Source organism: Oryctolagus cuniculus, chromosome 12 (assembly GCF_964237555.1).
Source record: "Oryctolagus cuniculus chromosome 12, mOryCun1.1, whole genome shotgun sequence".
NCBI classification, from domain to species: Eukaryota; Metazoa; Chordata; class Mammalia; order Lagomorpha; family Leporidae; genus Oryctolagus; species Oryctolagus cuniculus.
In genome coordinates, this window is record NC_091443.1 from 86,595,037 (window position 1) to 86,610,424 (window position 15,388).

At 37.7% G+C, this 15,388-nt stretch overlaps 1 protein-coding gene across 20 annotated transcripts in view; it reads left to right on the top strand.

The window, feature by feature from the left end:
* The window catches only part of USP3 (ubiquitin specific peptidase 3), a 192,882-nt gene that overhangs the window by 135,511 nt on the left and 41,983 nt on the right, over window positions 1-15,388 (top strand). For 19 of the 20 annotated variants that reach the window (XM_051821892.2, XM_051821891.2, XM_051821889.2 and 16 more), the window contains one exon: window positions 3,946-4,077. In XM_051821892.2, the coding sequence (XP_051677852.1) occupies window positions 3,946-4,077 (132 nt within the window). Of the gene's footprint in view, window positions 1-895; window positions 1,013-3,945; window positions 4,078-15,388 lie in introns of those variants that run through there. The other variant, XM_070054362.1, reaches the window with a different exon arrangement.

Genomic DNA, 15,388 nt, shown 5'->3' on the forward strand with positions numbered 1-15,388 from the left:
GGAAAAAGCTTTTATATTGGTACTCAGAAGAATTAGTTTCACGATTAAGACAGTCACCAATAGTTGATTTGAAAAGATGAAATAATGAAACTTTGGAATGTTAAAATAAGCTTACCTAGTGTGTGTTTTAAAAACTTTTTAGTAAGATAAAATACAAATGCACACAAAAGTAGAGAGTATAATTGAACCCCATGTTCTCATTACTCAACTTCAGTATACTTCAACATAGTCAGCTTTGTTTCACCTATTACCTACTCCATCCCCTTCACTGATTTTTAAATCAAATTCCAGATATCATTCTTGTGGGGAAGACATATTTATAGATACAAGGCATTTCCTTTGAAAATGACCTCTTTGTGAAGTTCATTATTAATTGCTGTTTAAGATGTACCAACGTTTCATCGTTCCATTAAAACACTTTGCCTCTGTTGACTTAAGAGTCCTAATTCCATCCCATCCCAGTTCAAGACTGAGCATTTCCTCCCAGGTCTTGGCTCCAAAGTGGTGTTGCTTAAATACTTGAGTAATTCTTTTTCTAACACAAACTCAGATATCAGCCTCTGTGTTCCTTTGCTCTGATAGTAGCACATTTATTTCTACTGCTCCTTTAGCTTACAAACTCTACTCTAAATTTACTTTAAAAGTTTAATAGCTTAGCAACAGGGAGATGGGAAGTCACACAGGCTGAAATGTATGTTGTGTTTATCTGGAAAATTACTCCTTTGGTATTTTTTAGATCCTCATTGCATGAAGAGAGCATCTTTGTTCAGTTAATTTTCAATTTTTCACATTTTGAGTACTATAGTTGAGTATTTTTTCCCATGTACACTTGAGCACCGTACTAAAGTGTATAGTTCATATCTTAATTGTGGCTATTGTGGTTTGAAATCTCTAGGATTTGGGAAACCTGAAAATACTTTGTACAGATAACTTTTAAAAAAAAAAAGAAGAAAAGTAGAAGCACTTAAATTCTGCACTTGAAGAGACAGATTCCTCTCCTAGATTTTGAGAGGTGAGAATTATAATACAATAAAACTTATGCAATTCTGTTCTCCAGTTGTCTCACAGTGCTCTACAACCTAAATCTTGAAGGTCATATGCCCATAAAAAGACCTGACAGACTCTCAGAAATTGGAGAGATTAATGTTCTCAAAATAGCAAGCAATAAACTTGTACATAGGTTTTAGAAAATAAATTGAAAATTCTAAACTCCACAGGTAGAGTGTTTCCAAGCTTAAATTTAGAAATTTGACATAGTTTTGGAGAAATACAATTGATTAAGCAGAAAATTGACAGTAACTGAATTTGAGTCTCCACTTATGCAACTGATTTCCTTTTTTTATAGATAAATTTCTTATCCGTTTTTTTTAAAGATTTATTTACTTATTAAAAGGCAGACAGAGAGAGAGAGAGAGAGGTCTTCTATCCACTTGTTCACTCTCCGAATGGATGCAGTGTCCGGAACTGAGCTGATCCAAAGACAGGAGCTTCTTCCAGGTCTTCTATGTTGGTGCAGGGGCCTAAGGACTTGGGCCATTTTCCACTGCTTTCCCAGGCCATAGCAGAGAGCTGGATCGGAAGTGGAGCAGCCAGGACTCGAACCAGCACCCATATGAGATGCTGGCACTGCAGGCAGTGACTTTACCTGCTAAGCCACGGTGCTGGCCCCAGTTAATTTCCTTTTATCATGTAATCTTGGGTGTTGATTATCAACTATACTGGTTTTTCAATAAATTTAGAATACTTGTCTATCTTGAGTATTTTTTCAACTAGGAAACATAGTTTATCAATAGCATATTTCAGGAATATATCCTGTTGGTCTTCATGACACGGTCCCATTTATTTTTCAAAATTTTGAGATTGTTTTTAAAAATCTGTGAAACTTTTCCTGTTGTGCTGTAAACTAAAAAGGCTACTACAGTCGTTAAAACCCAAGACTTGATGAGGGAAATGTTCATTTTTATGGTAACTAATTTATACAAAACTCTTAACATCTGACTACTGTATTTGAGTAATAGCCAAAACATTACTAATAATATTATCAGTAATCACACTTCTTACCTCATCCCTGGCACGTATAGGAATCATTTAAACATCCTATACATTTGGAGAATGGTGTTGTAATTAACTGATTTATAATTTCATTGTTCAGTACCTTTTCTTTGATTTTGAAGGTGCTTCTCACAAATATTACTATTGTTTTTCATGGTACACTAATCTAAGAGTAGGGGATTAAAATGATTAGATATAAAACCTTTATGATACCTTAGAGTTTACCTTTTTAATTAAATAGCGAGTATTCCTTAAGCTATGCAAAAACATGTTTTGATTATATTTAAATTCTGAATAGATAATAGTTAGGCATAGATAAGAAAATGCTGATAAAATTACTAACATTCATTTGGCATAAGCCACAGATCATTTAATTTAATCACCAAAGAATGCATGAGACATAAGTACTGTACCATTTTCTGTATTTTATAGATGGAAAAACAGAGAGGTTAATTAACCAAGCTCATATGCCAGGAAGTAACAAAACCTACTTTTGAATCCAGCAGTTTAGTTTTTGAGCATATGCTCCTAATCATTATTTTACTTTAAAAGTATTTAGTCTGCTTGGTAGAAAGAGGACCTATGGATACACAAATGTTAACTGTATTTGAAGTACAATGGAAGAAAATTGAGAAAAGAACATGATCAGATTCTGAGTTGAGGTTAACAGGATACATTCAGATTTCCTGTGTATAGTAGCTGGGCTTGAAGTTGATGCTCCCTGCTTACCACAGCTGTCCTACTCTGCCTGAGATGAGTGTTGCTCTTGATGCTTAACTTAAGGTACCTCATGATGAAAATATCATCTGAACTCTGTGAGGCTGTTAATCTTAGCACTGTTTAACCAACATTTGTTTTGACCGAGTTTTCAAATTGCCCTGCCTCCTACAAACTGGCTCCTGTCCAGGATTTATAGGACATTTAATAAGGATTTTCACAGGAGGGGTCAGTGACAGGGTTGTGCCTTCTTTAGTTAACAGTGTAGATGCATTTAGGTGTACATCATGTGCATATGAATCCTTATTTTGATTTCATTTTGCTTGCTGTAATAAAGTAATTATTAAATTTAAGTTGGGCTCCAAACACAAAGAAAAGGTAAGGAAATACACAGGCTGGTTACATGATATGGTGGGTTCAATCTTTGTATATGTGTTGGAATGTTACACTGTCTCCTTAAGATGTGCAAATATTGCATGTTAATCCAAAATGTTAAAAAAATTTAAATCGAGTTGGAAAGTGATAACAAAAATTTTTATGAACATAATCAGCCTTTGATTATCTTTGTTCAAGTCAAGAAATAACAATTTTTATAGGCAAAAGATGACTTGTGTTTGGTTTCGGTTGTTTCTAAACAAATACAATTCCCTGTGAGTGGAGCTGATTATTCAGGCATTCAGATAAGAGATCTGAAGCCTTATCAATGAGAAAGAGAAGGAAGATTATTCTGTTTCTCTGCCTCTCATGTTTTATATTAAATGGGAGCCCAGGCAGAGTCTGTGGCCCTGTGGGAAATGGTTGAGTAGTTTACTGCACTTGTCTTAGATAGTAGCCCAAGGTCAGGGTTAGTGGTCTGAGAAAAATTTTATGAAAGAAAACAACTATAGCAAAATCATCAGCAAAGGAGTTTTTAAGTGATAATATCAGTGGCATTGAAACTGAGTTGCATAGATAATGCCTTCCCTTGCCTAATCGGATTCTTGTGTATAACTAAAAGTTGACTGTGGGAGTGGGTTGCAAAAAAAGGAGCATGTTTTAAATATTCATCTTAATAAATTGCTGAATGAACACATTTATAGTTCTTTCTCCTCTTGATTTGATTAGCATTTAATTTTATAATCTCTTACTACTTAAATTTCCAAAGCAGTGTTTAAATTTTTATCTGTTTTTTGTAAGGTATGTGAATGGTCACGCAAAGAAACATTATGAAGATGCACAAATACCCTTAACCAACCATAAGAAGTCAGAAAAGCAAGAAAAAATTCAGCACACAGTGTGTATGGATTGCAGTAGCTACAGTACATACTGGTAAGTGGATATTTTCTGGAAATAATTCTTCTTCTTCCTATGTGTATACAAGTATTCTCCAGTCTTCCCTGGTCTCCCCCACTCCTCTCCCATCTCTAAGCCAGTTGCTACTGTTGTTAGTTCCTTTTAGTCCTGTTGGGTTTCACAGGGCACTGGAGCTGTAAGGAACGCCTCTTCCTTATTCATTCAGATTTCACTTTGCATTGTTCCTTTCAACTTCTAGGCCTTCTTTTCTCTCTCACCCCCTCCCTGCCCCTTGTCCATACCCATAAGCTTCAGAGAAATGAAAATCAGATTCTTTGTTGCTGTTCATTGCAATTTCTTTTTCTTGTATTGTTTTTAATTGAAGAAACTCATGTTCAGAAAGCTCACAACAAACCCCTTTTCCCACTGTCCAGTTAACACTTTGTCATACAGTCTTACAGATTTTAGCTTCTTTGTGTAAAATAAATTGTTTTAACAGACCATCTTCTCCCAGTACACTTCTACTCTGGTACTGTCTTAGAGGTAAATGTCAAGAATTTGGGTATAGACTTTCAGGGTACTTTTTAAAGTATCTCCTTTAAAAGAGGTTGAAGGCTCTGCTTGCTCTTTGTAGTAAATGTATCTGTTTCATATAAGTGAAATCAAGTAGGTATCTGGTTTTGTGACTACTTAGAACTAGGTTATTTAGGTTATCCATGATGTTTAACAATCCATATCCATTTTGTATCATAGAAAGTCAATGTATCTTGAAGGTAACTTGGGTGCAAAGCAAATTTCTTTCATTGACTAGCAGATTGTGAAGAATAATTTTTGTTTTAATAAGTTTACCTTAAAGGAGGATAAATAAGCCATTAGAAATACCTCCCTGGGAGGAGGGGGCAGGAGTTTGGCACAGCAGCTAAGATGTTGCTGTCTTGAAGTGTGCCTGGGTTTGAGTCCCAAGGCCAGCTTATCACTAATTTTGCCCCCCCCACCCCCACCCCGAGAGACAGCAGGTGGTGATTCAAGGTCTTTAAAAGTCCCTGCCAACCGTGTGGGAGACCTGAATTGAATTCCTTGTTTCTGGCTTTGGCCTGGCCCAGAGCCCTGGCTGTTGCAGGCATTTGGAGAGTAAACCAGAGGATGGACTATTTCTGTCTGTCTGTCTCTGTTTATCTGTTCCTGTCTCTCTGCATTTCAAATAAATAATCATGTTTTAAAAAAATCTGGAAATTTTCTCCCTGCCATATAGCCCTTGACTGTCACATGACAGCAGTACTGGGCAGAGAAGGGGATGTAATGTTCAAATCCCACTTTTGATTCATACTTTCTACTAAACAGGTATGCTAATCCTTTTCATATTGTCCTTAGTTGATAATTATATTGTAAAAAGATGTCTGTTGAACAGAAGGGGAATAAAGGTCCATGATTTTCCAGGTCTTGTACATTTTTACAGATTTAGCATTATTGAGTTTTGGCTATTGAATAAATATCTTAAGGTTTAGTTACTCAGATTACTGCTATGAAGCAACTTCAAAAATTTCATGGAACATGTATACTATGAAAACTGCATATGAATTTGATTTTTTTTTGCACCAAAATTAACTTGTAATTCCATTTTCCACCAATTTTAGAGATCCTGAAGGTGTGGAAGTGCTCAAACTAAAAAGGGACTTAGATGAAGATTTCCATAAAAATTGTAATCTTCTCACAGCTTCCACACAAGGGCTATTGCTTAGCTTATTGTTACTTGCTATTGTGAGACACTCCTTTCTACCAAAGTTAAACATTAGCCAGGCTGTTAGAGTATTTTCATTAATTTTCTTTCCTTTCCCTCAGGAAACTTCTGTGCTAGAATGACATAGCTACCTAATTACCGAACCATGTATGTCTGTGTATTAAGTATTTCTGCTTTAGACAGCAGAAATTAAGATGATTCTTGAAGTATCTATCTCACAATCATTGTCATAGGTCATGTCAAATTATGCAACCCACATTTGGAAAACACTCATTCTTCTTGATTTTCAGTTAGCAATGTGCTTAGATTGCTGATTGGGGAACTTTGAAATAAGATTACATCTGTGTGGTATAGCAAGAGTGTAATTGGTTTTCTTGGTATCCGTAAGTCCGTGAAAAAACTCTTTGAAGAAATTTTTTTTTTTTATTTTTATTTTTTTTTTGACAGGCAGAGTGGACAGTGAGAGAGAGAGACAGAGAGAAAGGTCTTCCTTTGCCGTTGGTTCACCCTCCAATGGCCGCCGCGGCCGGCGCGCTGCGGCCGGCGCACCGCGCTGATCCGATGGCAGGAGCCAGGAGCCAGGTGCTTTTCCTGGTCTCCCATGGGGTGCAGGGCCCAAGCACCTGGGCCATAGAAATTTAAAAACTATCTTAACAGAGTGGAATATTATTTGTAGCACCCTTTAAAAGTCACTGCTAGTGTATTTTAATATTTTTATGTACTGCATTTTAGGGGAATGCATTTATTAACTAGAAATAGGAATTTCCTTTGTTTTACATTGATGTAGTCTGCTAAAGTACATGTCATTTCATGGCCAAATTAGAATTAAATGGAAAATCTTGAACCTCAGGGAGCATATGCCATGGCAGAGCCTTCCTGGCCAATTGCCAATCTTTTGTGTGAACTTATACAGAGCTCCAAGTGTATGGATACCCAGAGCTTCTGAAATACAGGAAGGGAGCTGCATCTGGTTTCATCGTCATCTCATTTGTGTGATTTAGAACAAGATTCTAGAGAATCATTGAGTAGCATTACACCAGTGCCCTAAAAGGAATCTATGATAGTTGTGAATTGATGAGACTGTGGTATAAATTAACATTTCTTCATACCTCACCATGATTAATAAATAAACGAAAAGAGAGTTCTTTTGTTAGGGGGTGTGTGTATTTTCCAGTGCACTTTAGTAATCGAGCATATGCATTTTCCGTGTGCATAAATTTCTTGCGGTAAGAGCTGAAATGGTTGTCTTCAGAGGTGCAATACTGTTGTATTCCATTTAAAGCATTTGATGACTGTATCCAGTGTTTGGACCTTACCTAATGTTAAAGTTGCTTCTGCAGTGTGCTGTGCTCTAGAGAGGCTGTGATGTGTATGCTGAGGCTTGCAGCTTTCCTATCTTTATTTTCTCTGCAGGAGTCCCTGTCATGTTTTATTTTTGCTTATCCTTTATGACGTTATCAACCCCTTTTCCCCAAGCTCCAATGCAGGTGGATATAATCTCTCCTGAATTTACAGTTCTTGAGATATGTGTGATTTCCTGCTCTGCACTAGTTATTTGTAAGTGTCCATGGGAACTGTAGAAACCATATCTCAGATCTTTGTATTTTCTCTGGTACTCAGTGTCTGATGCAGACTAAGCAATATATGTTTGAAAGACTGAAATTCGTTAACTGTCTTCCAAAAAATGGAGAAAGTTATACCACAATATAATATTGTGTCCTCTAACCATCTTGGAGAACTGACAAGCTGTAGAACATTTTTTCCTGCAGAATATTTAAACCATGACATAGGTGAGATTTTGTTTCTCTCCCAAGATAGATGCTGTTGCAAAGCAGCTCCCTTTAGTTCTGATGTAAACAGAGCGTTCCTGGAGGAAGGTGGACTGTGTTAATCAAACGAAACAATGTAAATCGGTCACTATTTCAAGAGCAGGAAAGCAATACCAAAAGGAATAATTCTGATTTGACACAAACCACTCTTAAGGAGATAAATAGATTAACATGAAACTAAGAGGTAAATGAAGATTTCAATAAAAATATCCCCCAAGATTTTCACAAGGTTTGGTGTTCAGTTTACTGTTTGTTAAGTAATGCTGCTTTTCTTCCCATTCAGTTTCCCTCCTCTAGCCAAATGGAACTATATGTGGTATATATTATTATGGTTGAAAAGAAGCCAAGACTAAAATTAGAAACTAATTTCTTATATGGGTAGACATTTGGAGTTAATAGATTTAAAATGCCAAACAAATAATTTTTTGACATTTGACAGCTTTGTCAACATTGATTCATATTAATGACAGCTGAATTTCTGAGAGAGAAGAGTTATGAAAACAGTATTAAAAATAAATTACTGGAATATTTTCTTTCTAACAGGCAATATTTTAAAGAATCATTTCAAATAGAGAAATATTATTAAAGGTGAATCAGTTCATTTGTCTAGAAAAAGAGGCTTATATTTCAGATTTTAAACCTTATAATAGCAGTTTTACAGTTCAGGTTTACAGAAATAAAGCCCTTATTTATAGGTTTAAATTGAAACTGAGTTTTTTTTAAATACTTATTTATTTATTTGAAAGTCAGAGTTACAGAGAAGCAGAGGCAGAGAGAGAGAAGGTCTTCCATCCACTGGTTTACTCCCCAAATGGCTGTAATGGCCGGGGCTGCGCTGATCCGGAGCCAGGAGCCTCTTCTGGATCTCCCATATGGGTGCAAGGGCCCAAGGGCTTGGGCCACCTTCTGCTGCCTTCCCAGGCATATTGGCAGGGAGCAGGATCAGAAGTGGAGCAGCCAGGACTTGAACTGCCGCCCATATGGGATGCTGGCACTGCAGGTGGTGGCTTTCCCCACTACACCACAGCGCCGGCCCCAATACTGAGTCATTTTTTTTTCTCCTGAGTCATTTTTAAGGCAGTTATGAAAACATTTTAATTAACTTTATAAATTATTTGGATGCAAATTTTCAGTATTGCAAAAAAAATTAGAGAACAGGCAGAATTATTTAAAATAGTACTTTGAAGTTTAAAAAGAAATTTTCTAACAGAAGTAGTCTAAAAACATAAAGCATTTCCTTAATAAGCTCATACTTCTCTGTTTTAACAAAGGATATGGATTTCTATGCAGGTATACTCTGATTTTTCATAATTGGCTAATTGGATGGCAATATGTATGTCAGAATTTATTAAGAGAATTTTAAAATACACTTGTTTTCTAAAAGAACTTTTCTGTATTTTAACATTTGTGAGTTTGAAATAGATGCAGTGACTATAGTATTGGATTTTTTTTTCCAATGGTTGCTGTCATTTATAATAAAACCAGAGGTCACAGTTGCCTCTTAGCATCCAAATGTTGTAAGTAAATGAAGTGGACATTGAAACTTAGTGAAGGATCTGCTGTTGTCTATTTTTGAGAGTTTTTTTTTTTTGCATAAAAGGAGTTTTTTTAGTTTTTTTTTTTTTGGTATTACTATTTTTTATTTTCAAGATTCTGCTTATTTGAGTGTAGAGCCACAGACAGGAGGAGAGACAGAAAGATCTCTTATCAGCTGGTTTACTCCCCAAATGGCTGCAACAGCCAGAGCTGGGCCAATTAGAAGCCAGGAGCTGCCTCCAGGCCTCCTGCGTGGATGCAGAGGCCCAAGCACTTGGGCCATCTTCCACTGCTCTCCCAGGCCACAGCAAAGAGCTGGGTCAGAAGAGGAGTGGCCAGGAAATGAACTGGTGCGTGTATGGGATACCAGGATACCAGCACCAAAGGCAAAGGCTTAGCCTCCTAGGCCCCAGTGCTGGCCCCTCGGTATTAATATTGTACATGACTTATGATATAAAAATGGCTTTATAGCTAGGGTATTAAAGGACTTAATTCTTTGCTATTGCATGAAAGTCAGGTCCATTTGTATAATGATCCCTATTTGTTTCAGATGAGTAAAGGATGGTTTGGTTTGGGAATGTTTGCTTAGTTGTTCAAGAATATGACGTGGAACATTGTATCTTGGCTAATTTCAGTAGCACTATCAACAGGAATGGAAAAAATTTAGGATTGTAAAACTGTGAAAGAGGTAGAGATTTATTTCTCTTGAGTGTGTTATATGTTATTCAATACAGTAGCAATTGAACAATGAAATGTGGTTAGTGTGACTGAGGAACTGCATGTTTTGTTTTATTATGAATTTAAATAGCCACATGTGGCTAGTAGCAAATATTGGAGAATATAAACTTAAACTCCTAAAATTTAACATTAAAGAGTGAGTGGTTGGCTTAGTGATTAAGATGCCACGTGGGATACTTGCATCCTCTGTTGGAGTGCTGGGGTTTGAGTCCTGGTTCTGCTTCCAATTCCAGTTTCCCATTAATGTACACTGTGGGAGGCAGCAGGTGATGGCTCCTTGGGTCCCTGCAACTTGCATGGGAAACCTGGATGAGTTCCCAGGACCCGGGCTTTGGCTTCACCTCGCTGTGGTGGGTATTTGAGAAGTCATTCAGTAGATGGGAAATCTCTCTTTCTCTGCCCTCGAAATACATAAAAAATAAATTCATGTTAATGCTATGAAACTTAAAACAGTAAGATAGAAATTTGATAAAAACCCTCAAAAAACCAATTTCACTAATTAAAATAGTATCAAATAATTATGACTTAAATGTAACACAGTAAGATATAGTAAGAAGAAAAATTATGTAATTACCAAATGGTTAATTTCACCCAAAGCCTGCTAACACATTTATTGTTGTTGTTTTTTAAATATTTTATTTATTTGAAAGGTAGAATTACAGAAGATACAGAAAGAGAGCGAGCTTCCACCCACTGGTTCACTCCCCAAATGGCTGTAGCAGCCGGGGCAGGGCCAGGCTGTTTCCCGGAGCCAGGAGCTTCATCTGTGTCTCCCACATGGGTGCAGGGGTCCAAGTACTTTGGCCATCTTCCACTGCTTTCCCAGGCTCACCAGCAGGGAGTGGATCAGAAGCAGAGCAATCAGTGCTTGAACTGGTGACCACATGGGCTGCTGGCTTAATCTGCTATATCACAATACTGGTCCCTGCTGTTTTATTAAGTATCTGTTTATTTATTTGAAAGGCAGAGTTAGGGAGGGAGAGACAGAGAACCACCTTCCATCTTCTTGTTCACCCTGCAATGGCCACATTGGCCAGGCTGGAACAGGCCAAAACCAGGAGCTCCATTGAGGTCTCTCATGTAGGGAGCTGGATTGAAAGTGGAGCAGCTGGGACACAAACCAGCATGCATATGGGATACTGGTGTCATAGGCAGTGGCTCTACTTGCTACACCGCAATGCCAACCCCAGTGCCATTTCTAATAAATCAGAAACACGGCAGAAATGCTTCATATCATCATTTATGTGGTTGTCACTATTATTAAACTTTGTTTTGGCAATTCAAGCCATTGCACTAAGACAGTAATTTGGTGTAAATACTGGAAACAAAATTTCTATTTTCAAATTATATGCTAAAATGCCCCAAATATCAAAGGAGTCTTGTAGCAAGTAGTAATTGAAATTTAAAAGAAATTCGGAAAGTGGATGTGTAAAATATGTTTTAAAATAAATAACTTTATTTTTCTTAGCAGTTACCAATTAAAAATAGGAAATGACTAAATAAACAATAAAAGTAGTATTCAACAGAATGACACATTATCAGCTATCCTTAAGAATAAATGCACTAAAGAATGGTACCTAGCAAAGTTTCTTTAATGAAGAACACTTTATTATTAGCAATCATTTTCCTCTCTTCCTACAGGTTTTTTTTTTAAGTTATACCCCAGCTTGTGCCACAGTGCTGACCCCCTAGTCCCTCAAATTTTTATCTTCCGAAGTTTTGCTTGTATTTACAAGATGAGAACAACATCCAAAACATCTGAATAGCAGATTTTACTCAAAAAATATTTGTTTGAGAGCCTGCTACTGACAGTTTTCTTTTTTAAAAACTTTTATTTAATAAATATAAATTTCAGAAGTACAATGTTTAGATTATAGGGATTTTTCCTCCCATAACCTCCATCCCACCCACAAACCATCCTATCTCCTACTCCTTCTCCCATCCCATTCTTCATTAAGATGCATTTTTAATTATCTTTATATACAGAAGATCAACTTAATATATACTAAGTAAAGATTTCAACAGTTTGCACCCACACAGAAACACAAAGTATAAAGTACTGTTTGCAAATTAACGGTATAACTAGTACTCATAGTACAACACGTTAAGGACAGAGATCCTACGTGGGGAGTAAGTGCACAGTGACTCTTGTTGTTGATTTAACAACTGACACTCTTATTTATGACGTCAGTAATCACCCGAGGCTCTTGTCATGAGCTGCCAAGGCTATGGAAGCCTCTTGAGTTGGCCAACTCCAATCGTATTTAGACAAGGCCATAGTCAAAGTGGAAGTTTTCTCCTCCCTTCAGAGAAAGGTACCTCCTTCTTTGATGGCCTGTTCATTCTGCTGGGATCTCACTCACAGAGATCTTTCATTTAGGTCATTTTTGGTCACAGTGTCTTGGCTTTCCATGCCTGAGGAACTCTCATGGGCTTTTCAGCCAGAACTGAATGCCTTAAGGGCTGATTCTGAGGCCAGAGTGCTGCTTCGGGCATTTGCCATTCTGTGAGTCTGCTGTGTATCTCGCTTCCCATGTTGGATTGTTCTCTCCTTTTTATCAGTTAGTATCAGTAGACACTAGTCTTATTTATTTGATCCCTTTGACTCTTAATCCTATCATTATGATCAATTATGAACTGAAACTGATCACTTTGACTAGTGAGATGGCATTGGTACATGCCACCCTGATGAGACTGAATTGGAATCCCCTGGCACGTTTCTAACTCTACCATTAGGGGTAAGTCCTATTGAGCATGTGCTGAACTGTACATCTCCTTCCTCTCTTATTTCCATTCTTATATTTAACAGGGATCACTTTTCAGTTAAATTTAAACACCTAAGAATAATTGTGTGTTAATTAAAGAGTTCAACCAATGGTATTAAGTACAACAACAACAAAAAATACTAAAACGTATAAAATAGTAAATTGTTTCTATTTAAAATAGGTAATTTAATTTCTAACTCATCCTTTTATTTATTTAAAGATTTTATTTAAAGATTTATTTATTTTCTTGAAAGGCAAAGTTACAGAGATGCAGAAGCAGAGGCAGAGAGAGCTTCCATCTACTAGTTCACTCCTCAAGTGGCTGCAATGGTGAGAGCTCAGCTGATCCAAAGCTAGGAGCCAGGAGCTTCTTGCCAGTCTCCCACGTGAGTGCAGAGGTTCAAGGACTTGGACCATTTTCAGCTGCTTTCTCAGGTGTATTAGCAAGAAGCTGGATCAGAAGTGGAGCAACCGGGACTTGAACCAGCATCCATACTGGCACTGCAGGCTGTAGCCTTAGCTGCTATACCACAGCACCAGCCCCTTTATTTATTTTTTAAAGATTTATTCATTTATTTGAAAGGCAGAGTCATGGGGGAGAAAGAGCTCTGTTCACTGGTTCTCTCTCCAAATCAATGCAACAGCCAGATCTGGAGAAGGCCAAAGCCAGAAGCCAGGAACTCTGTGTGGGTCTCCACCTGGGCCATCATATGCTGCCTCCCAAGAGTATCAGCAGAAAGCTGGATTAGAAGCTCAGGGTAGCTGGGACTCAAACCAGGAACTCTAATGTGGGATGTTGGGTGTTAAGTGTCAGCTTAACCTGCATTCCAGTGTCTGCTCCAGATGATGATTTTCATCAAGCGCCTAATCAAGTTAAAAAATAAACCTCAACTGGGGCTGGTGCTGTGGTATAGCAGGTTAAGCCACGGCCTGCAGCGCCAGCATCCCATATGGGCACCGGTTCGAGTCCTGGCTCCTCCACTTCCAGCCAGCTTTCTGCTAATGTGCCTGGGAAAGCAGTGGAGGATGGCCCAAGTGCTTGGGCCCCTGCATCCATGTGGGAGACCAGAAGAAGCTTCTAGCTTCGGCCTGGCCCAGCTCCAGTTGTTGGGCCATTTGGGGAGTGAACCAGCAGATGGAAGATCTGTGTGTGTGTGTGTGTGTGTGTGTTGTTTGTCTCTCTCTCTCTAACTCTGCCTTTCAAATATCTTTAAAAATAAACCTCAGCACTCACCATCCCTAATATATGTACATGTATTTCACAGCAGAGGAAATAACGAAAGTATATAGAACAAGCCAATAACAAATAACAGAACTGAACCAGCAGTGCAGTCTCCCAACAAAGAGAACCTCAGAACAAGATGGCTTTATTGCTTGAATTTTATCAAACCTTTAAAGAAGTAGTAACAGCTGTTCTCAAATTATTCTGAAGAACTGAAATGCAGGAAACCCTTCCAAACTCTTCTTATGGGACCAGCAGTAAACTGAAACTTTAACCAGACAAGAACACGACATAGAGAACTATAGATCAATAATCCTGAGGAACGTAGATGTAAAAATTCTCTTTGAAATGGAAGAGAAAAAAGATGAGTTTTGGAGAGATTATATAAAGAAAAATAGGAAGGATTAGGCATCATTATATACTAGGAATTAGAAATCAAATCTAAAAATGCATGCATAAGGAATAAATAATGAAAAACTTGGAAAGTTTTATTTTTGACTTTTATTAGAGAAATAATTTGGGGCTAGCATTGCGGCGCAGTAGCTTAAGCCAATTCCCTCAACACTGACGTACCATATCAGAGGGCCAGTTCAAGTCACAGCTCTCTGCTTCTGATCCAGTTTGCTGCTAATGTTCCTGGGAAGGTGCTGGAAAATGGCCCAAGCACTTGGGACCTTGTCACCCATATGGGAGACCAGGATGGAGTTCCTGGCTCCTGGCTCCAGTCTCATCTAGACCTTGCTGTTGGAGGTCATTTGGAAGTGAGCAGGTGGATGGAAGGCATCTTGCTCGCTCACTTTACCTTTCAAATAATTTTAAAAAATTGAAACAAACTGTGGTTTCATTTATTTTCTACATCACTAATTATAGAATAGTGTAAGTAACTTATATTCCTTATGAAAACTTGTCTACTGTATATGTTGTTTGAATGCATGGTAATAAAATCAATTGTATATAACATCACCCTTCATATCCATTAATTTCATATCCATATTCAGTCAACTATGTATTGAAAATAAGAAAAACAATGGTACATGTACTGAACATGTGTAGACTTTATTCCTTGTTTTTCTAAAAAATTAGTATAACTATGCAGTTTTTACATTTATATTGTATTAGATATCATGAGGGACCTAGAGTTGATTTAAAGTATAAGGAGGGGGTGTACAGGTTTTACACAAATATTACACTATTTTATAAAAGGGGGTTGAGCATCTAAGCATTTTGGTATCTAAGGGTGGGATCCTGAAACCAATTCTCCATGAATATTGAGGGATGACTATATGCTATTTTTTTAAATATTTTATTTATTTATCTGAGAGGCAGAGTTACATACAGAGAGAGGAAGAGAAAGAGAGGTCTTCCACGCGCTGGTTCACTCCCCAAATGGCCACAATGGCTGGAGCTGAGCTGATCCGAAGCCAAGAGCCAAGAGTTTCTTCCTGGTCTCCCATGCAGGTGCAGGGCCCAAGTGCCTGGGTCATGTTCCACTGCTTTCTCAGGCCATAGCAGAGAGCTG